Source organism: Melopsittacus undulatus, unplaced genomic scaffold, assembly GCF_012275295.1.
Source record: "Melopsittacus undulatus isolate bMelUnd1 unplaced genomic scaffold, bMelUnd1.mat.Z mat_scaffold_407_arrow_ctg1, whole genome shotgun sequence".
Taxonomy (NCBI): domain Eukaryota; kingdom Metazoa; phylum Chordata; class Aves; order Psittaciformes; family Psittaculidae; genus Melopsittacus; species Melopsittacus undulatus.
In genome coordinates, this window is record NW_022994304.1 from 1 (window position 1) to 21,683 (window position 21,683).

Genomic DNA, 21,683 nt, shown 5'->3' on the forward strand with positions numbered 1-21,683 from the left:
GAAAAACTTCAAACAAGTCATTTGGCTTAAAGCAAGGCAAGACAGCACCTGCCTGTCCCATAGGGCAGGTAAGAACAGGACAGCTGCACTACCCCAATAACTGTGGTGTTTTTGTCCTTGATGAGTTGTGTTAAGGCCAGGTTGGACAGGTTTTTCAGCAACCCAGTCCTAATAAAAGGTATCCTTGTCTGTGGGAGTTGGGGTTGGACCTCTATGATCCTAAGTTCCCTTCCAACCCAAACCATTGTATGAGTTTATGAACTCCAGAGCTAATCAATCCTGGAAATCTCTGCAAAATGATACCTATAGAGACTTTAGTTCACAGTCACTGAAACACAGTAATTCATTCCGGTTTACATCTGACTTCATGCAACAGATTGGATGCAAGTATTACTGCACTGTCTTCTTAAGATGGGTAGAGGGGAAAGAGAAAAGGGGAAGCTGCAATGCTTAACGACTTACACTTGCTGAATTTTACATTAGTGTAAAATGTAATTAAAAAAAAAGAAGTCATAAGAACAACCATTACCTGGGTCAGTGGGACTTCTTAGCAGCTGCTATATCAATGAATTTTTTCTCTGCTTTCTTCTTTTCTTCCTCGCTCTGGAAATTATCAGGGTGCCACTGGGATGCCAGCTTTCTGTAAGCGTTTATGATTTCCTGCTTTCGAGCATCCTACATGGATAAAAACATAACTTAAAATTCTCTACTTGTTCATGTGCACATTAGTGAATGTACAGGTTTATTTTAAACACTGAGACAGTAACTAAGGGCATCAGGAAAATGATGAGGTGCTAGTCGGCCTTCTGGAGTGGAACTGAAGATTCTTTACACAAAAACCAGAAGAATCAGGCTGCAACTTTAAACAAAGATTACTCCTCTTTCCTTCACCACCCATTTACTTCCCTTGCAGAGATGCTACTGCCGCTACCCTGCAGAATACAGTTCCCAGTCTGAAGAACTTACAATTGGTAACAAAAAATACGGAGTAGAAAATCAAATTAGTTCACAATTGGAAAGATGAGCAATAGTAGTTCAGAACTAAGACATTTGTCCAGTTCTCGTCAGAGAAGCTGGTTTCTCAAGGTTAATGGCAGAAGTATTCTAGGTACCTTTCAGTTACTCCTTTCAAACCCTTCCCATCTGTTACACTACCTGCCACAGCTTCATTTTTTGTTGCTTTCAGTAATTCTCTCCAGTCTTAATTTCATCCAAAGTTCATTCACCTGACCCTTCATCTATACTAAGAGTTTCTTGCCAAGGGATCTATTTCCTTTCTTCCCAATGTTGTTTTTTATTCTACCAAAAGGAACTACAAACAAATGCTACTTAAAAGCTGAACACTGCTAAACTGCTACAGGAGGAAAATGAATGTAGCAACATACAGAACACTCGCAGAACAAATTCAAATGATCAGCCCTAGATGTACTGGTTTAATAACTAACGTTCATATTATCATCTCAGATATTAATATCTCACCTTTTTACTCCTAAGATTTTATAGTAATCCCTCTTCTGTGATTGCTTCAGCATCTTCTGGGCACGTTCCAGCCCTTCCCGAATCTGCTGGTCGTTTTCACTACTGGCTTGAGCAGTCTCATAGTCTTTAATAGCTTTAGTAAAAAAGTAAGTAAAAGAAAGATTACACAACTCTTTCATACACTTCAATTTAAAGAACTCAACCACTAACCAAAAACAACGGTGTGCTATTTCCATATGTAAACAGCAGAGCTTTTATTTCAACTTTCCCTGTTTTGGGGTGGGAAGTTTCCCCAAAACCTTTGAGTAGAGGAGATGAATTTTTCACATATAAATTAGGCATTTTTCTTTCTCTGGGTTCACCACACTTTTGGAAAGAAAGAAGAGATGTTACTAGTCGTGGGTCAGACCACTCTCTAGAAGCTACAACCAGTCACACGAATGAATGTAACGAGCATCTAGGACAGGGATGAAAAAGAAGTCAAGAAGGAAATTTCAGGAGCTGGTATCTGAAGAGCCCACTGCAGGGTGTTACTCCCACACTGCTGCTCAAGCGAAGATGCGTGACAAATAATATTAAACTAATATTCCTTCTCCCTGTTCACCTCAATCGAGGATAAAAAGCCTCTTCCTCTCTAATGGCAATAAAGATGGATTTCAGATTACGAGAAGGTTCATACTGTTAGTGCAAGACAAATATTTTGCCTTTTATGCTTCTGCATAACATGTTTTAAGGCTGGGGTTTTCCCAAAGGCATTATCTTTTATTTCAAGAAGTGGCATTTCTCAGGAATGAAAGGAGGAGGTACTGTAATGTATTCATGAATTATTAAGACATTTCAGGTCAACACTTTAAGTAAACTATATTACTATTGTAAGCGGCAACTGAATGCTGAAGACATCAAGTTTACCAATTCTTTGATATCAAGACTTATCAAGGGAAGCAACTGTTTTTAAATCTTTAATGAAACTGCTCTTCTTTCACTGTTCTGATCTTCAAAATCTCATTTGCAGATCCAAGTTTCCTCGGTTTCTCCAGTTAGACAAAATACTTGCAACAGATTATTTCCAAGCAGATGCTATTTCTCAGCAGGTGTTACATTTGTTTTTCACTGTTTCTGAGCAAGGCAGCAGGAAGTGCTAATGAATTCGTATTACCCAGACATCTGATACCACTGCAAGCTTGGGTACTGAAAAAACACACCACAAAACCACAACACAATAATCCAAGAATATTTCCAGTGCCCCAATAGCTTCCATGTGCTATTACAAGCCAAAACAATTTTTATTCATTTTTCACATCACTGACACTGTCATCTGCTGCTTCAAAAAAAGCATTTTGGCTTCTGCTGGTATTTGTAATTATTTGTCCAGTCATTAAAAAGAGCCCCAACAAACAGGAGTGTACACTAATGCGTGTGCCCAACATATGCTGTCAAGACTGATACAAAGAATGAAAATGCAGGGGATTTCATCATGCTGCTTTACCACTCCAATGATTTTAAGCACCAGAATACTTAATCTGCTTCATGTAATAATGGGAGGTCCCACCACAATGTCTGCCAAATGCAGATCAGATTGCTCAACATCACTGAGTACCACATCACCTACAGCACACACCGCTGCTGGAAACCAAGCTGCTCAGGGTCAAGGATTTGCAATGACAGTACAAGACTGACTCCCTGATTTAAAGGCTGCAAGCGTTAAGCACACAGGAAGGCATGGTTTTCTGTACTGCACACTGCAGATGGAATGTGCCCAGCACACCTGATGGCAAGTACATTTGCATTATCAAACACCAGTAACTGCTGACAACCTGTGTCCATGTCAACTGTTAGAGGAACAACCAGTTATGGTCTTACTGAAACAGGGACTCTTTACAGCAATAGGGTAGGGAGGAGAGGGAAAAGAAAAGGTAGGGGTTTTAATTCTTTTACAAAACTCATGCTGTATACTTCAGACAGACTCCTGTACTTATGAGGTAAGCCAGAAAACTGAGTCATTACACATCTGTCTCTGTAGACAAGCCCTGAATCCCATGTGATTATAAAGTAATTAAACCCATTTGATGGGAATCAGAACTCAGCAATACATACTGAAATGCATCTTGAAGACTTAACAATAATAGCCTTCAAAGTTCTGAATTACACGTAATTCAAAATTTTCTGGCTTTAAAAACAGAAAAATGGGTGCCTCTAGCTTGAAGTTTTCTTGAGAGGAGAATGAGAATCAGTTTCCCCCTTTAAATATAAGGCTACATTTTTAATTGCTCTACTGTTCTCTACAGCAGAGAGAAATCAGCCATCATTTTTACAGCAGTTAAAACTTAAGGATAAATGGAGGCACCTTTAGGCAGACTAACATTAATGGGCTATAATAGTGTTTATGGAGGCTCTGCTGGAAGGCAGAGTGTAACTACAACCATCTCACTACTGTCAGGGGCAGGAGAAAGGCAGACTATATGCTAAACCACAGGGATTCGGATGAGCATGGTTCCGCTCTAGAGTGGCTGTCCACTTAGAACCAGGCCAGGCCAAACCAGCAGGCTCCAGTCAAGGAAATAAGTTCTCCCAAATCCTAGGTGTGTCCCCTCCATGTTTCCTTACATCCCATAATAGGCAGGCATTTGTTCCATCAGAAGACCAAGCTGCATTTGTGCAGGACCTCATTACAAAGCTTTTCCCCCCCCCCCTACTTTCCAAGAGTAGAGAGATTCTCTCATCCTAGATGAACGAGAAACAGATGAGGATTTAACTGATGATAATGTTAGAAAGATCCAAATTGAGATTCATCAATTTCAAGAAAAACAGATCAATTCTGTCCATTAGTAAGAAGCAAAAGGTACATCAAAGAGGACTCATAGCAGGGCCTGTTTGGTCTGCCCATCTGCACCCTCCTCTAGGCTGAAGATTCAGACATCTTAAAGAGAGAAAACAACCTTAAATTTCCTTTGGGTTCTCCTTTTGCTGATACTTCTTCCTTTTACATCAAAAACCTCTGCACAAGCTTATCTTGTAGATTTGTATTCTGTACCTTAAACTCTTTTTAGAGAGGTGCTTGGGTTTTGAGGGGTTTTTTATTCATTTGTACATGCACTTTTCCCAGCACTCAGTATACTTCCACTGTTCTGAAGTACAGAAAAAGATGGGGAAATGCCTAAAGGAGGCCTCGTCACTGTGAAATCTTCCTGAATCTCACTTTAAGGCTGACACTGCAGTTCTAATCAACAGAGGGAAAACCATCAGCCTAAGAAAAACAGAAAGAAGATATTTTTCCTCATGCTTTGGGTTTGTTGAGGGTTTTTAAGCAACCCCCTTTGTACAAAGGCCATCAGTTCTCTGAATTACGCTTTCACCCTTTTTCTTTTAACAGGGAAAAAGGCTTGCCAGTCTCAGCAAAGGGGGACTAAGTCACTTCAGAGGTACAAAGTCTACAGGCCTGATGAAAAGGACTATCTGAAACCACACCAGTCCTCTTTATACTGTGTTTTGATTTGAGCAAGTAGGCCTAATATGAGAACAAAATGGGTATCTCGTATTTGAAGCAAGCTTCAGGAGGTGAACATTATCATCTCTCCTTAATTTCTCAAAAAGGCAAAAAAACCCATCTGTGTGCTATAAATGAGAACAGCTGCCTCATGAATGTTTAAATCAGAAAGATTTTTTTTCAGTTCTAAAGCAAAAGATCCAGTACCAGAATACAGAACAGAAAAATTGCTCTGTAAGTACTAAAAATCATGGAACTAGTTTTCTGTAGGTCTAAAGCCTACAAGTCCTCTCCATCACGTTTGACTGAAACAGCCCAATGCTTCAGCAACTGCTGCATGACTGAGCTCAGGGGCTGAACAGCCAAGACTGTCCAAATTTCCTTCTTAAGCCTTGTTTCTTGTGGAAACGAGATTCACTAAATTAGATTTTGAAGGTTTTTTTAAATAGCATATTAGCACTCAAAGAAACTAGGTAACAACATAATGGTGTATGCGAGGCACTTACTCCTCAGTCCCTGCTTCCTGAGGCTGTAGATGAGACCATGTAACAATATGCTTTTTATGGAAAGCCTGCATGGAAAACTCAGCCTAAGGAGTGGCATCAGTTTACTGCTCTTAACAGACCCATAGAGGTGAAGCAATGGCTATCATTTTCATCTGCCCTCAACACATGCTAGGGGGTGGAACGGTGTTGTTTCATGCTGCCATATAAAGACATTAAAATGGAGTTCCCAAAAAGGATTTATATCACCCTAACTATAATTACCTCTTACTTCTAGTTACCTGACACTGCTGATTATATAAAATGTGTTTAAGTAAGCTAAGCTGCAGCCTCATAAAACATCCTGAGCATAGCCCACTGTTGTAAAGACAACTGTGCTGTAGATAGAGCAAGTACCTTCCACTTATACTCATCAAGGCAAAATTACCAGCAGGTATTTTTGTGAAATCTGCAACTACCAGTGCTGATTAGGGATAACATAGTACAGAATCAAAGCACATGTTAAAAAACAGTTGAAACACTGACTGCATTTTAAATGCACACAAAAAAGTATGTGCAAATTGCATACAACTGTACCTTCTTCATAAAGGTCTTCCAGCAGATAAGCTTCTGCTCTGTCTTTCAGGGCATTCACATTGGTTGACTCCAATTGCAGAACTTCTGTACAAACTTTTATGGCTTCTGCAGCCTGCTGGTTCTAGGGAGGAGAAAGTACAACAGAAGTCATGTAGTGTTGTGGCTTGTTTTTTTTTGTGGTGGTGTTTGCTTTAAAGAAGCTTACAGACAGATATAACCAGTATTACCTTTGACAAGCAGTGGCAGATCCTTTCTTTGGCACGAGTAGCATAAACTGGGACATCTGGCTCAGTTTTCATTACAGACTCATACTTATTGATAGCATCTTGATACCTGTTTAAATCACAATAAGCATAATATCATGATATGCAGTAACAATTTCATGGTGTGATGTATTTACAAGTTTAAAAATCCACACACTTTTACATCCTTATAGCAATGTATCTTAACTTTAGTAGTTTTAAAGGTGTGGTGTGAGACAACAGTATGAAGAAACCTTTCAGCCACTTCAATTACATCCCCATTCCCTTTTCTGTGCTACAAAACAGAAGAGCAGGGACTATGCCTGGCACAGTTTTGCAGAAGGTAAAAACTACCATCCCTTACTGTGCACAGACAACAGTCTCTAGACTTGCCTTCTGTCCAACACACCACTTTGTACTTGGAGAAAAGCATTTCCCTCTCTGATACACAAGATGGACTAAAACTGGAGTCTTGCTGTGTGTATTATTTGCATTTCTTGGTACAAAAAGACAAGCCCTTGATGGCAGCTTGAATCAGACGGTTGTTTTCTCCCTTCCTCCTTTTCACAAGTCCCACCGTAAAAGGTATTTTTGCTGTGAAGGTTTCAAAAATGCTCAAGTTCCATGGTTTGAGTAAGAAATTGGTTAGAAAATTCACCTAAAAATGCAAGTGTGTGACTGAACCAATGGGTTGCTACAAGCCAGGAGAAATTCAAGCTCTCGGAACACTCCCCAAAAATGTGCCGATACTTGCTTAAATTAGAAGACTGAAGTGAAAAGAGCCCAAACAGATTGCTAACTTAATAAAACTGTCTTCAGTAGTGCTGATTCACATTCCTGATATACTTCATTTTGAAAAGCCACCTTGACAATGTTTAATCACTTATTAGGGGTCCTTAGATTACAGTTGGATATTGTGTGCTTTGTAACACACAAAACTGAAATAAAGTAAGAAACAGAAGAATACAGAGGAATTGTCTACCATTTAATAGGGTGCATTAAAGACACCCATTAGTCAGATCCATTTTTGCTGTCAAGGGACTGCAGAATTACTAGGTGGGTTTAATCTAAAAACGTGGGCTTTTAATCACAGAATAGTTGAAGTTGGAAGGGACTTCTGGAGGTCATCTGATCCAACTCCCCTGCTGAAACAGAGCCACCTAAAGCAGGCTGCCATATCCAGACCTGATATCCGTATCGAGATTCTGAGTACCTCCAAAGCAGGGAGACTCTACAACCTCTCTAGGTAACCAGCACCAGTGAAAACAAGGGGGTACTGGGGAGTACTTTATGTTCAAATGAGATTTCCTGTTTCCCCTTGCACCCATTGCCCCAGTCCTGTCACTGAGCACCACTGAAAGGTTTGCTGAACCCTCTCAGTATCCTCCTTTCAGGTGTTTATATACATTGATGAGACCACCCTGTAGAAGAGAAGGCTCAGGTGGAACAGTCAAAGCTATTTCAGCCTTTCCTCACAGGGACAGAGATGCTCCAGTCCCTCCATCATCTTAGTGGCACTTTGCTGGACTTCCTCTCTCTGTAGTTTCATCTCTCTTGTACTGGGAAGTGCAGCACTCAGGTGTGGCATCATCAGTGCCAACAAACAATATATGAGAGCTGACAGGTATCATCCCTATCTCAGTCTTACTGCCTTCTTTATAAAGAAGCTAACCATGCAAAGACAGTGGCATCAGAAGGAATCAGAATAGAACTGTCACTATGTGAGTCAGTATTTATCTTGATTGCAACTTGAGCGCTGTGCTCAGTTATCCACTTTAACTGCCAGCTGCAGAAAGCATCACTTAACTCCTCAATCAATAGTAAGTTGGCACCTCAGCAGTGGCTGGTTTTCCTCTTTGTTTTTAATATAGCAGTGAACACTTACCTGCCTTCTCGGATGAATTCCTCTGCTGACTCAATCTGCTTATTGAGTTTCTTTACTTGTTTATACAGAGAGAAGCACTGCTTGTGATCTTGGTCCAGTTTCAGACACTCCCGGACTTCACTGTTTCCAAGGAAGTAGGAATGGAAAATAAAAACAGAAACCGAAACAGAAGACATCACCACACATTATGACATTTCATCTGGAGGTGCAATGTAACATCTATAAGCTGTCCAGAAAAACAGTTGATGACTTTTACACAATCTCTCCGTTAAAAAAAGAAAATGAATTTAAAGTGGAACAAAGACTTCCAGAACATACAGGAATATTTGTCTGGTTTTGGATTCAATTATTTTGTACTGCCAAATAGGCAGAGACTGACAAGTGTTACATTAATAACTGACTAAACAGCAGAAGAAAAATATACACTGGGAATGAAATTACATTCATCAGGTATCAGATGCAACTGACTGTGATTTTCTTGTATATTTAACTCAGCTATATTACAATACCCATGTGGAAATGTATTTTATACTGCCTGAAACAGATGAAGCTCAACTAAGACCCATGCTTTTGATGACATCTCAGCCAAACCTGAGCCTGACTTTTCACTGCAAAGACTGTTTAATCAGACTCTGATTAGGGCAGATACTTCTTAAAATAGGCCAAAGTCTTAAACCCCTCCAGAATGCAATCATATGAAAGAATATGAGGTTTGTACCATATAGAGTCATCATAGAACAACCAAGGTGTTATTTTTAGAAGAAGATCATAAAATCTCATCTTCTTCCTAAGCACACACAAAACCACCTATTTGAAAATCATTAAGCCTGTAAAGGTAAACTGGAGAAACTAAGGGAAGGACACAATTCATTAGCCAGCAAGTCCAAGAGCTATACAACTCTCATACTATATCTTATGATGCAAGAAATAGAAAAGTGTCAGAGAAGAATAAAGAGGCTTATTCCTTTATACTGATACTATTCTATTCTTCAGCAGCTCTCTCAATTGTACTCGTAAAAACTTTTTGATTAAGTTAACAGAGTGTGCTCATGTCTGAATTTCAGGGGGTGGGTGAGAGAAGAAGTCTTACTGAAGAGATTCTGTGGTAGAAACCATATTGGAAGGAGTTTGGAAAGGCAGGCAGAGCATCTGAGGTGATGAGCTGCACAGAAACAACTCATGTGCAAAAAGGATTAAATTATTTGTCCGGCTAGGCATAGAGTACGAAGTTAAGAGTCTACATTGGGCAAGGGCAGTAATCTGCAGGGCTGACTAGGAATGGATAGGAATAACACCTTAAACTTAAGCAAAAATGAATAAAAGGGTAGGGTGTTGTCAAAAAATATTCCAATACTGGACACTGCCTTCAAGAATGAAACATTGACAGCTCTGGATCCCCAGCTTCTTACACTTGGATGCTTCTGGACTTTATTTATAAGCTTGTAATCTTTTGTTTCCACTCTTCAAAATGAAAAGCTAGCCTAGCACCAAGACTTAATGCATACATCTTTTGTTTGCACTGTAAACTTAAGTTGGACGAAGTTTGAAGGTTAAAAAAAAAAAAAAGCTCCACCAAAGCAAGTTTAGAGATGGAGAAAAGCAATAAAGCAGTAACGTAAGCAACTCTGACAGACTTGCACTATGGCTTCCACTTTGGTAAGCAAGATGCTAGGAACCACTGATGGCTGGTCTGCCAAGAATAAGCATGGTGTCTTCACTGCCAATTCTTAGCTTCTGGAAAAGAGCTTCCTTTATCAGATCTAAGCCAGAGATGCTACTCCATCCAAAAACCAGACAACATAGATATTTCATGGTTTATCATGACCTATATCACCACATTGCGTCTCAATTATAATGGTTACAGCAAACAGGAAAATTACCTGAGTGACAATTCATGGTCTCCCAACTGATAATATATTCTGCTGATCTTATAGAAGGCTTCAGTGTTATCATTCTTTAATTTGGCAGCAGCTTTCAAGTCACTAATGGCTTTGCTTGGTTCTCCTTCCTTTATATAACACTCAGCTCGAAGTTCCCGTAGCTCTGCGTCCCAAACACAAACCTTGAGAAATCAAAATTAAAGCTTGTTTTTGGTCTATAACACTTCACTTTTTTTCCTCCCCAGCAAAAGAAAAGCCCCATTTAATTTCACTTTGCCACCTGCAATAGCATAAGGTTCAAGCTGCATGCAGAGCACATGAAATTAGCATCTCTGCTTCCTGGTGGATGCTGTGATGCACCTGCCCACATAGAAAACAAAGGCCTGAAAAATTTGTAAGTGATTCAATAAGCTCATGCAGAGAGATGAATTTAATCTGTTGGCACTGCTTAAACTGGGACAGTCTGTTGAGCCTCCAGTGAAGGATATCAGAATCATAACTTATTATATCTTCCCAAAAGACTCAGGGTAATGAACAGCAAGGATCAAGCTGTCAGATGTCCTCTAGAAAGAGACCTGAGGGCAAGATTCAGCCACACAAGATCTGATCTTGGTATCCATATTTTAAAGATATATATACAGAAGTAATAATGTCACAATATACAAAGAAAAGGAAATGCTAATCATAATTTGTTCTAGTGAGAATTTATTCTGGGTCTTATCATTTGTTTGTAAGCCATGCTTTTAGAGAACAAGGCTTTTATGCTTCTCCACATTCCCTCTCCATAAACAAACTCCCACCCTTTGGCAGGTTCTTCAGCAAAAGCCAGAATGTTGTCAATTCCACATCTGTGTTAATTTGCACTTGAAGAGTTGAAGCAGTTAACAGTCTTCTAATATATATTTCTATATGACACACAAAATGCCCATGATGAGTTATTTACACTTATATGATCAGCCTACCTATACTGATTAAGATTCGATACACACAGGTATCTACGGAACAAGCTGTAAACCAGAGAGATGTTTACATTTCTAACTTCGTGGGTTTAATCTTGTTACTTCATTCACTCAAGACAAAACCTGCCTGCATATAGGCAGTGAAAAATCTAGATGACAAACCTACACCTTCTATATTTGGCAAAACTTCATTGGTTTGAGAACAATTTATTCCCCATCTTCCCCAAGAACACCAAACTGTGAAACAATAGCAAAGTACGATCAAGGAAGTTATCTGCAACATAAGACTGGCTGAAGTTCTCTCTTTAACCCAAACTAAAAACTCTTATTTTGACTTTTTGCAAGTAGTGCTCAGCATTCTCTACTCTCTCATTATGGACTCACAGTGCTCAGCAAAACTGGGCCAGTTACACCAAGTGTTTTCTATCAGTGAAAAAGTTATTAAACAAAAATACACAGATGTCAGACAGGAGCTCATACTTCCCCTTCACAGTACCATTATACTTCACACTTACTGCCAAGATTTCATCAAGAAGAGAAATAGCGGCTTCATAATCCTCTTGCTGGTAGGCAGATAATGCTTGTGAATGCAGGTGCTGTAGCTCATCAGATTTTGTCAGCTGAGTCTGGGCTTCTTTTTCCTCATTATTGCTAGGATTGGATTTAAGCTGCAAGCATTAAGGAGAGAGACTGAAATGCTTCTTCAAGGATCTCTTTTTGTCCCATAAATAATCATATCGTGGAGAACTGACTAAAGCTGCCAATAAAGCCAAATCAGTTTTAAAATTGCACTGGAAATGTTTCCAACTCCAAACTTCAGAAAAAGACAAGCATTTTTAGCTTCAATACAAGTTGCAGCAAGTGAGAAAAATCCAATTCCTCCTGCCACAGTGCCTGACTGCTTACCATTGGACACATCATACATAAGTTAGTCCCCCCATCACCACAGGATGACTCATGGATCTCTCAATTGTAGTCTAGTTAATTCATCTCTCTACAGTTATCATACACTTCATTCCTCAGCATCAGCAGAAATATCCACATAGTAGAATCACATACCTGACATTAAGTACAATATGTATTTAAAAATTCATGACAGAAATCAGTGTAACATGTCACAGACAGCATTACTGTAAAGCTGTTTCTTCTATTTCCCCCCACAAAAAGTGGCTACAGCAGCAAGTTAAGATGCCACACATGGGGGAAAGGCTGAACACTGGGATCAGCTGGGAATCTGTGCCTTCTGCTTCATATGTAATTGCAAATGAGCCTGAAGTTTTCTTCTACAGAGACTCCCATTTCTCAAGCCCCCCTCTCTGAGCAAGTAGAAGGTGTTATATTGCATTTGCTATTTTCAGAAAAAAACTTAAAAATCCAAAAGCCTCACAGGCACCTCTGCTTCCACCCAGGAAGACCCAGGGCCACAAGGATGATCGGGGTCTGGAGCATTTCTCCTACAAGGAGAGACTGCACAAACTGGGCCTGGTAGTCTAGAGAAGACCGAGATGGGATCTCATTAATGCACGTAAGTATCTCAAAGGTGGATGTCAGGAAGATAGTATCAGACTCTTCAGTGGTGCCTGACAACAGGACAAGGAGCAGTGGCCATAAACTAAAACACCTCAAGTTTCACCTCAACATGAGGAAGAACTTCTTCACTATGAAGGTGGCAGAGCACTGAGCAGGCTGCCCAGGAGGATTGTGGAATCTTCCTCTCCAGAGGCATTCAAAACCTGCCTGAACGTGTTCCTGTGTGACACGCTCTAGGTGGACCTGCCTTGGCAGGCGAGTTCATCTATATGATCTCCAGGGGTCCCTTCCAACCCTAACGACTATAATTCTGTAAGGACAGATATGGGCCAGGAATTCATTTGCAAGATTAGCCTGGATAAGGCACTGGCTCAACACTTGCTGACAATCACAATGACTTCCAAAGTTTTAAAAGGGACAGACCACCAACAGGACTTGAATTTTTATTATTATTTTGTTTGCTCTGAAAAAAATTTGCACCACGTTTTGTTTCTTTTTTTTTTTAACACAAAATGTTAACTGAAGTTACTGGGTCCTCAAAGTCACTCCTGACTTTTTCTTTCCTCCTTTATCTCAAAGTGGCCTCTTCCCTTTTTCTCATCACTAAGTTCTTCAAACACTCAGATTTTGTGCTTCAATGTAATGCAATTCTCAGTGTAATCCACATGTAATGTAATTCAAAATCAGCCTTCAGAACACTTTAACAAAATTCCCCTTGGTTCTAACACTGAAGGATATGAAAGCAAAAAGCCTAAACACCACATCAAAAGCATGCACAAGTCCCACCTCTACCTTAGATTCATTTTAGGTCTTTTTGAACCTTACCCAGCTGTTTTATTTTACTCTGGCAAAAATCAAGTTGTACATAGACCTGACAATTCTCCTTTATCCCCTACACCATCTTGCAGCACAAGGAAAGGAATGTGATTAAAGAGTTTTCTCCTTTGTAGGCTAATTCCCAACATAAGTCTCACAAAGCTTTTCTTCCAGTTACAGCAGAAGCTGCCTATAAACCCCTGGATGTTGTGCATCCTGCTTCTCCCCCAGCTCTGGAGCTTGTAGCAGAGGCAAATTTCTGCCCCTGTAATTTTAAAGTTCCAAGACTACAAAGCTCTCTGAAGTTCTGAACTCTTTAGTTACAGCTGATGTGCTTAATTTCTCTGTATTTCTTAGCATTTTCTGCTCTTAAAAATAAAGAGCTTTTGCTATGGACAAGCTTTGTATTTCCATTTAAGCTTATCTCACAGGAGCACTGCACTAAGACACACCGTATGTTTCTTCTTAGTTATCTGAAGAAAAACGTCAGTGGAATATGAAAAGCAATGCTGCAACCATAGACAAGCCCAACAGCAATAATGACCATTTGAGTGAAACATCCTAGGTAATTCTGGCCAGTACAAACCATCCTGGTAAAGAAATATCTCAAGCTATCATTCAAACTAAAGCCATCAAGTGTTTGTGTGCTACAGTATGATGAACATATACACTCAGAAGCTCTTATTAGGTAATTAGTGCATTGGTGTGATGGTTTAATCAGTAATATTAAATAAAGCTTTACATTCAGCTCCTAGGAAAAGGCTGAAAACATGATGTAGCTACTTAATACTCTCATTTTGGTTTACTTTCTTCCCTCCCCCTCTTCCCCCCGTGTTTTTGCCCTGTGATCAGAGGACTGTCATCATTTCAAATAACTGAAACATGATTCATTATTTCTGCTTTTCCTCTGAAGCAGGAAGTTTGGGGGGGACAACTCAGAACAACTGCTCACACTAAGTGTGCTAGAAAGAAACATGGTATTAAAGGAGCAAGAAAGGAGCAAAGTATTACAAAACACCCTTCAGCTGAATTTAATACAGGTCCAAGGCAAACCTAACACTCCTCTACATGCTTCATTAGTGGCCTCAAGGCACAAAGTCAGAAGATATGTTGTGCTCAGTTCTGCTGCACAAGCACACTGCTATTGGTGAATGTATTCTTAGTACATCCTTCACTGTCTGATGTTTACTACATTTGGAATAGAATGGTAAATTAGCTGCAGTTTAAATTGCAGTAGAGCTAGCCATCTGTTAACAGCAGCATTCATTTGCTACTGACATGCTCCACCCCAAACCTGCGCTCAATTCCTGTACAGAAAATAAAAAACCAGTATGCAGGAATGGCTTTGTTACTATAAATAATTCTCTAGCACAGACTTACTACTATGGGTGCTGCTTTACAGCCTAGTCTCAATACAGGGAAGAAACCCACCCTAGGTTAAGCAAAACCCTACTCCCCTTCTTCCCCCCATTTTCCCCTCCCCCCAGGTAAGCAAGATTAAAGGGGAACAAAATTATCCTCCTCTCTCAACTAAGTTGAGATTTACAGCATTCAAACATGTATCTACCTTCTTCCCCCTTACTCTAAGTGAGGAAGCTAGCTTCTTCTACAACTTCATCTCAAGGCACAAAACTTCACAACATTAGCTAGCTTACTGCACCCAGGACAGTGGAAAACAGGTATTAGTAGTTCACTTCGTGAAACACAGCATCTTCTTGGCATATTGGAAGTGTTTCAATCATTTTTACTTTAACTAGGCAGCCTTGGGATGGCTGTGTTGCATTTACAGTCAAACACCAAGTAGTCAAAAGTTTTCCGATGGGAAAAGCATTTTAACAAGGTAAACAATCCATGCTGGTTTTCAATAGACAACATCACACCCCCCCAACCTGCCATATTTCACTGCATTTCACAACTCTATCAATGTGACCTTCCTAACTATACACAAAAGTTACACCAACCACACACAAAGCTACATAAAAAAATACAATGCACCACTACTTCAGAAAAGTTTGTTAGTAGCAGGGCATCCAAACTTTATCAGCAGTGACAAAACACTGAAGTGAGACCAATGTTAAACTACATAGCACCATTTGTGTTTTGTGTGCTGGAAGGTGCTCAGGTTGACCAGAGAAGCTGTGGCTGCCCCATCCCTGGCAGTGTTCAAGGCCAGGCTGGATGGGGATTTGAGCAACCTGATCTAGTGGAAGGTGACCCTGTCCATGGCGGAGGGATTGGAACTGGATGATCTTTAAGGTCCCCTCCAACCCAAACCACTCTGTGATTCTATAAACAGAGCAAGTACTTCCTGCTATCAAATTTAGTACGAACTCTTTGCTTCAGGATCTTTTCTCAGAAATATAGCAAAGGGTTAAAAGACATGCCTAAGCTAATTCAGCGGTTTAACAATCTGTCCTTCTTTCCATCTACATAGTACTACATCTTTCTTTGCAATGGCTCATTGATGATACAGGAAGAAGTTGGGCACTTGGCACAGGAATTCTAAGGAAGAACAGTTACAACCACCTTAGAGAAAAAACACCAACAACTCTAAATCCATACTCAGGATACAGATTAAAAATATACAAACAATTCACCCATAGCATTTGAGTATCTTAGTATGTATTATAAACAGACAATATCAGCTTGAAAAAAACCCTCCTAAATACTGTTGTTAAAATGAAATTGTTAAAAAAAATGTTACAGATGCACTGTTTCTATACCTTGCTTAGAGTGGTCCAGTGCCACTCATGTAGGCATACATCTACACATTCTAAAGCTGTTTAATTGTCTTCCTTCTTAAAAATGTAAATACACAAGCAATGAAAATTGCTTTGGCTTGTGAAAAACATCCAGGGGAACTGAAGGAACCTCCACTGTTTGTGTTATCTAAAATTAAGACATCCACGTGCTCAACAACAGTGCACAAAGGAAAACTCCGCATTGGCAGAGCAATATATTAGCTAACACTATTGTGATGTTAGGCAGATGGAAAAAAAGCAAGGAAATACCTTGCAGTCTTTACCTAGAAAGCTACAGATGATCACAGGACCACAGAGGAATGTATTTGGAAGTCTAATGTTACTTCGATCTGGTTACTAGAGCTTCAAACACCCAACCCAAGATTCCCTAGTAACTTAGTCAAATGAAGTTATGCCACTGTAACTTAAGACGGTCTCCTCCACCTACATCCCAGATAATACTATTACATATAGCAACCAATCACAGAAAACTATTATCCAGTGTACTTCGCAACAGCTGAGGACTTCTCTACAAGACAATTTGCAGATGTACAGTGCTCAGCCACTTGGCCTTGGCTGACATCTAGTGGAGCTGGAAGTAGTACCTTCAGTTTCCAGCTTTTAAATGATTATGCTTCCAAAGGAGACAGAAGTGCATATTTAGGGCACCTAAATTTAGAGTATTTATTGCAACACACTGCAACTGTAAGCATTATAGTTACTCTCAAAACCAGGAAGACTTAAATATGATAGCTTGGTCCTTTCCACACTTTCCAACAGACTAGGTGGAATTTCTTTTCTATTTTCGTGCCTTACACTGAATTCAGCAATTTAAATACTTAGCATTTTCTCTAGCACACAAGCAGGGTCACAGACATTATAAGGCATATACAAAGGGCTGTCAGGACTTGCATTGCTTTTGTCATATTTTCAGAAGGCCTTTCGTCAACCAAAACATATCAATATTTCTTTTAATTTCACTAAAAATCACATGCTTACAGATAAATATTCCAGAGCTTTTGTGGATTGAGGCTACGGATATGAGCGCTGATGTGCCCACAGATCTGTCCTGTTGACTTCTATTATTCAGAAACTACTAACCAAAACAGAAGGAACTTGGTATTAAAGCATATGAACATCCACCCGAAGTTTGAGCAGTGAAATAAATACTATTCATATGCTGTGAGCAATAACTTTCCGAAGTGTGCTAAGGACTTCTTAATCCTTGTTACATCCTGAAGACTCTGAACACAAGAATTAGACCCCTACGTTGACACTTGTTATAAGCTTTGTTACCCTCTAGGTCCTAGACTTCAAAACAGGTAACTGAGTTGCAAAGAAAAATGCTAAACATCTTCTAAAGATTATCAAATTGTGATTCTGTATCACTACATGGAAGAAGTCCTGGTCCATGTAAGGAATTCCATCAGCTTCATGCATCTGTTGACTAAATGGAGAGGTTCCTAGAAATGTAGTATTGCTTAACACCCCTGGCAGCATTCAAGGTCATGCTGGATGAGGGTTTAAGCAACATGGTCTAGTGGAAGGTGTCCCTGCCCATAGCAGGGGGGTTGTAACTAGATGATCTTTAAGGTCCTTTCCAACCCAAACCACTCTATGATTTTATCACTTTATGTTGAGGCATAAACCTGAACCACACCTTCTACCCAAACCTCATGATGAATTTCAGCCAACAGGGAGGTACAAAGTAGACAAAACAAATAAAGACACCTCAAAACAATGCATGAAGACTGGGGCTTGAAGCAGCTCTGTCCCTGAAAGAAGTGCTCCCATCCTTTTCAGTCAGGCATTCCCACTGCCTGCTCTCACACTGGCACTGCCTCACAAGAGAGCCAGTACCAATATGCCACAGGAGGCAGAAATACAGAGAAACTGTTCTGCTCAGCAGTCAGGTAACTTCAAAGAGGTACAGGGTGCTTGTGAAACTTTTCCCATGTACTACAAAATCATGCAAATAGAATTTAAGGATATGATTTTTTTTCATGTTTATACACTAAAGGATAGTGGTACTACTCTATGTAAAGAATAGTTCCAATGATTCTTTCAAGCTCTACAGAAAACCACTGCTGTTACAACCTGGGAAAGTTTACTTGTCATCCCCCTGCCTCCATATAGATGGGCTGATCTTTTCTTGCTATTTCTCTGCCTCAAAAATGATTGCATCTCCTGAAACACTGAGATCCCTTTCAAGAACATGACCTTAAGAGGAGGGATGGGAAGAAAAAAAAATGCTTTTCAAAGTCTCCACTGGGATTCAGACTTTGGAATATGCTTGGAGAAAACATTTACAGACAGATCACTATTATCAGTCACCTTGCAGTTCTGGTACGCACACAAAGGAACACTGCTGATATTGACTCTTAATGCAACCATCACACAGGGAATTACAAACCATCTCACTCCTACATGTCTATCTTTGATAGTCCAAGTAAAATTACTCTCCCTAGTTTCCACACCCTGACATGGTTTCTCCAACTCAAAAGCGGAAAATACTCTAAATTCTGATCTGCTCCCTTGAAATCAGCACCTGACCCAAAGAGTCTCCTGTGTGAAGTCACACAAGAGAAATAATCTACAATCATTAAGGGCATATAATATACTTCAAAGAAGGCTTTACCAAAAGAAAGCCCATCTCATCTACACAACTATTTCCTCAGGAAAATAAAACAACACTGAAGGCAGAAACTCCCACATTTTTACATCCCACAACTCACTTCTGTACACGTATGATGTTCTCAGGAACACCTACTCTCAGTAACATCCTGCAAGCCTGCACACTAAAGAAAGTGGATTATTTTTCTTCAAAGCAAGACTTTCAGCAAAAAAGAATGGATGGGGTGAAGGTTGGTTCTGGGTTTTGCTGGGGTTTTTGTGGTGTTGTTTGTTTAGGGTTTTTTGTTGGGTTTGTGTGTGTATGGTTTTGGGGTTTTTTTTAATACAGCATTTCCACCCTGTCTTACCCTAAGATCCCACTGGTATTTCTTTGCATTGTATCTGCAATAGTAGCAGAAAGAAGTTTCCAGGTACAACTTATTCTTTTCGGCTCCTTGACCAGTGAATCACAACATGAGCCAAAGCTTTCTAATGGCTAGTATTGCCCCTACCATTTTTGTTAGCAAAAAGTAGAGTCTGGGTGTAAGTCTTGAGATCACTTCAAGAGCTACTCAATCCCTAACAGACTCACACCTTCTTTCCTCCCCTCTCATTTACAAGAAAAAATACCAAAGACTAAAGGCAGTAATCTTAAATTTTTGCAGTTGGTTTGGAAAACGGCAAGTTCCCTGACAAGTGACCGCAGCATTTCCATTACATAGCATTAAGCTATACTTCAAGAAACAGTAACAGCAAAGAGATGCATACACACTCAGATTCAACACCGACATCACGTAATTGCTACAGCAGCAACTATGTCCTCTGTTAATCAGAGCTGAATACTCTCCCGCATTTGCAATTACACTTTCAAATTCTATTTGTTTTGGCATAAGGAATATGCAAGCTGTTCAACTAGCAACTCTTGAAGGGTAAGAATAAGAATGAATCTTACTTATGCTCATGCTTACAGAAATTTTGTGCAGAGAAGGAATAGGGTTTCACATTTTCTCTGAGGAATTTTGTTCTAGATGAGTTTATTTTCGCAATGTAAGGCTGAAATGTACACATACCCATGAACATTAAAAAGAAAAAAACAAAACAACCCAAGTGAGCTTTAGGTGGGTAACATCCAACTGTGTTTGTATGGAAACTCTGAGCACTTTCTGATCACGGAGGAAAAGTATTGTCAATGTCACGTCACGCATGAAATATGGGGAACTCCTCAGACTCAGAATCCAACCTTAAAAGCAATGATGTCATTCAACTTAGGCTTCCAACTTACCACATTTTTAAAGTCATCCTCTGCTTCATCAAATTTTCCTTGCTTGAGCAGTAAGTGTCCTCTCTGTAATCTCGCCTGAAATAAAACCATTTCTTTTTATGTACAAACTGGAATTCAGCAAATTATGAACATAAACTTCAGCTTCCTTTATCAAGAAAAAGAAAGTTGAATTTTACTACAGCTAACAAGCTGAAAGAGATCACAACACCCGTTCCTCATCTTCTTGATTTGGCATTCTTAAAAAGCCTCTTTGATGGTAAAGGATCACTGCACCAGAACTGATGGAGAAAAAGCAGCCATAGTTTTTATGAGCAGCTGAAACTCATGTAAAGAATTCATCTGAAGAGTTGCACAAAGCACAAGTTAATGTTTACCTTACACCAGTTACTTGATTATAACAGATTTAAGAAATCAGAATAAATAATTGAATAACCACAAGCAAGAGAAATGTTCAGCGTAAACCCATGAGGAACATGAACTTAATGAATCTACTACTAGTTGTTAGAATAACTGTCTAGACTGTACTCAGCATAGCTACAAATTAAAGCACATACACCCCTGCTATTATTTTACCCTGTTAAAAGCCTTATGAGTAATACTATATTTCTGTTGAGCAAAACCTGAAAAAACAAATTTGAAGCAGGGGGGGTTTGTGCTTGAACACTTTCAATCGCAGTAATACTTACTGATGTGAAGTCCTGCCTTAATTCAACCGCTTTACTTAAATCACAAATTGCTGCTTTTGATTTGCCCATGGCTAAGTACACTGTGGCTCTTCTGTAATAAGCAATGTAGTTATCAGAGTCTGCCTCTGCAAGTGAACAAACAGTAATCAGAATACTATCTCAAAGCAACTGAAACTTTGGGTAAAACAAAACTTTAATAACTAAAATTATCTGACTTTTAAGCCACTGGAAAAAAGTGGCACTTATAAACAAGGCATAACATTTGTAACAATATCCAAGCACTAGGCAGTTTCATTTAACAATAAAGATTACAGAACTACAATAAACTCTAAATGAGTACTGAAAGTGAAACATGTACACATTTTTCACCTTTGTACAGGAAAGCAGCCACTAATGCTAACCTTTTATCTCCAACCACATGCCTGCATTTGAAAGCATATTAATGCATAATTCTCCATTCCAGTCCCTGTCAATCATACAGGATGCAAGCAAGTAACTCCAAAATTACCAATATGCAAGTCCAATGCCCACACACAGACACATAAACCAATCATCTATTGAACTAGCAGCAGCTTCTTTCTTTAATACTAAAGTGGATACTAACACCCCCTTCTCCGTGACAGACAAATGGACATACATTAGTAAAACCTGAAGGCTAACTTCAAGGCCCACATATTCCACATTGTATGCTGGTCAAACTTCCAAGATCCGGCTATTTTAACAATTTTAAGGCTAGCACATACGTACCCCCTTACAGAAGGCAATCAGTTTCTGAAACTGAGTAAGACTTCCCTCAGTATTCTCCTCTATGCAGTATTTCAAAGAAACAGGCTCTCAAGAGCAACTTAAACCACCCAACCAACCATACACAGTAGACTTCTACTGTGCTATTAAAAAAATCACCAGAGTTTGTAGACAAGACACCCATATCTGTCACAGAAAACAAGTATTTATTGTCCTCATCTCATCTGAGGTTAAAGTTCAACTTTAAAATAAATGGAATAAAC

The 21,683-nt window shown here is 39.5% G+C and overlaps 1 protein-coding gene across 1 annotated transcript; it reads right to left on the reverse strand.

Annotated features, from left to right (window-relative positions):
* Nucleotides 1-1,479: 1,479 nt before the first annotated feature.
* LOC117438502 (dnaJ homolog subfamily C member 3-like) lies at nt 1,480-20,797 on the reverse strand (the record flags this gene model as incomplete). The annotated part of the gene is made up of 8 exons (XM_034073993.1): nt 20,677-20,797; nt 19,991-20,065; nt 11,524-11,676; nt 10,050-10,231; nt 8,170-8,289; nt 6,270-6,375; nt 6,043-6,163; nt 1,480-1,612 (listed from the first exon to the last, which is right to left on the reverse strand). Coding segments are annotated over exons 1-8 (959 nt in total), but the record flags the coding sequence as incomplete, so codon positions are not given.
* Nucleotides 20,798-21,683: the final 886 nt, after the last annotated feature.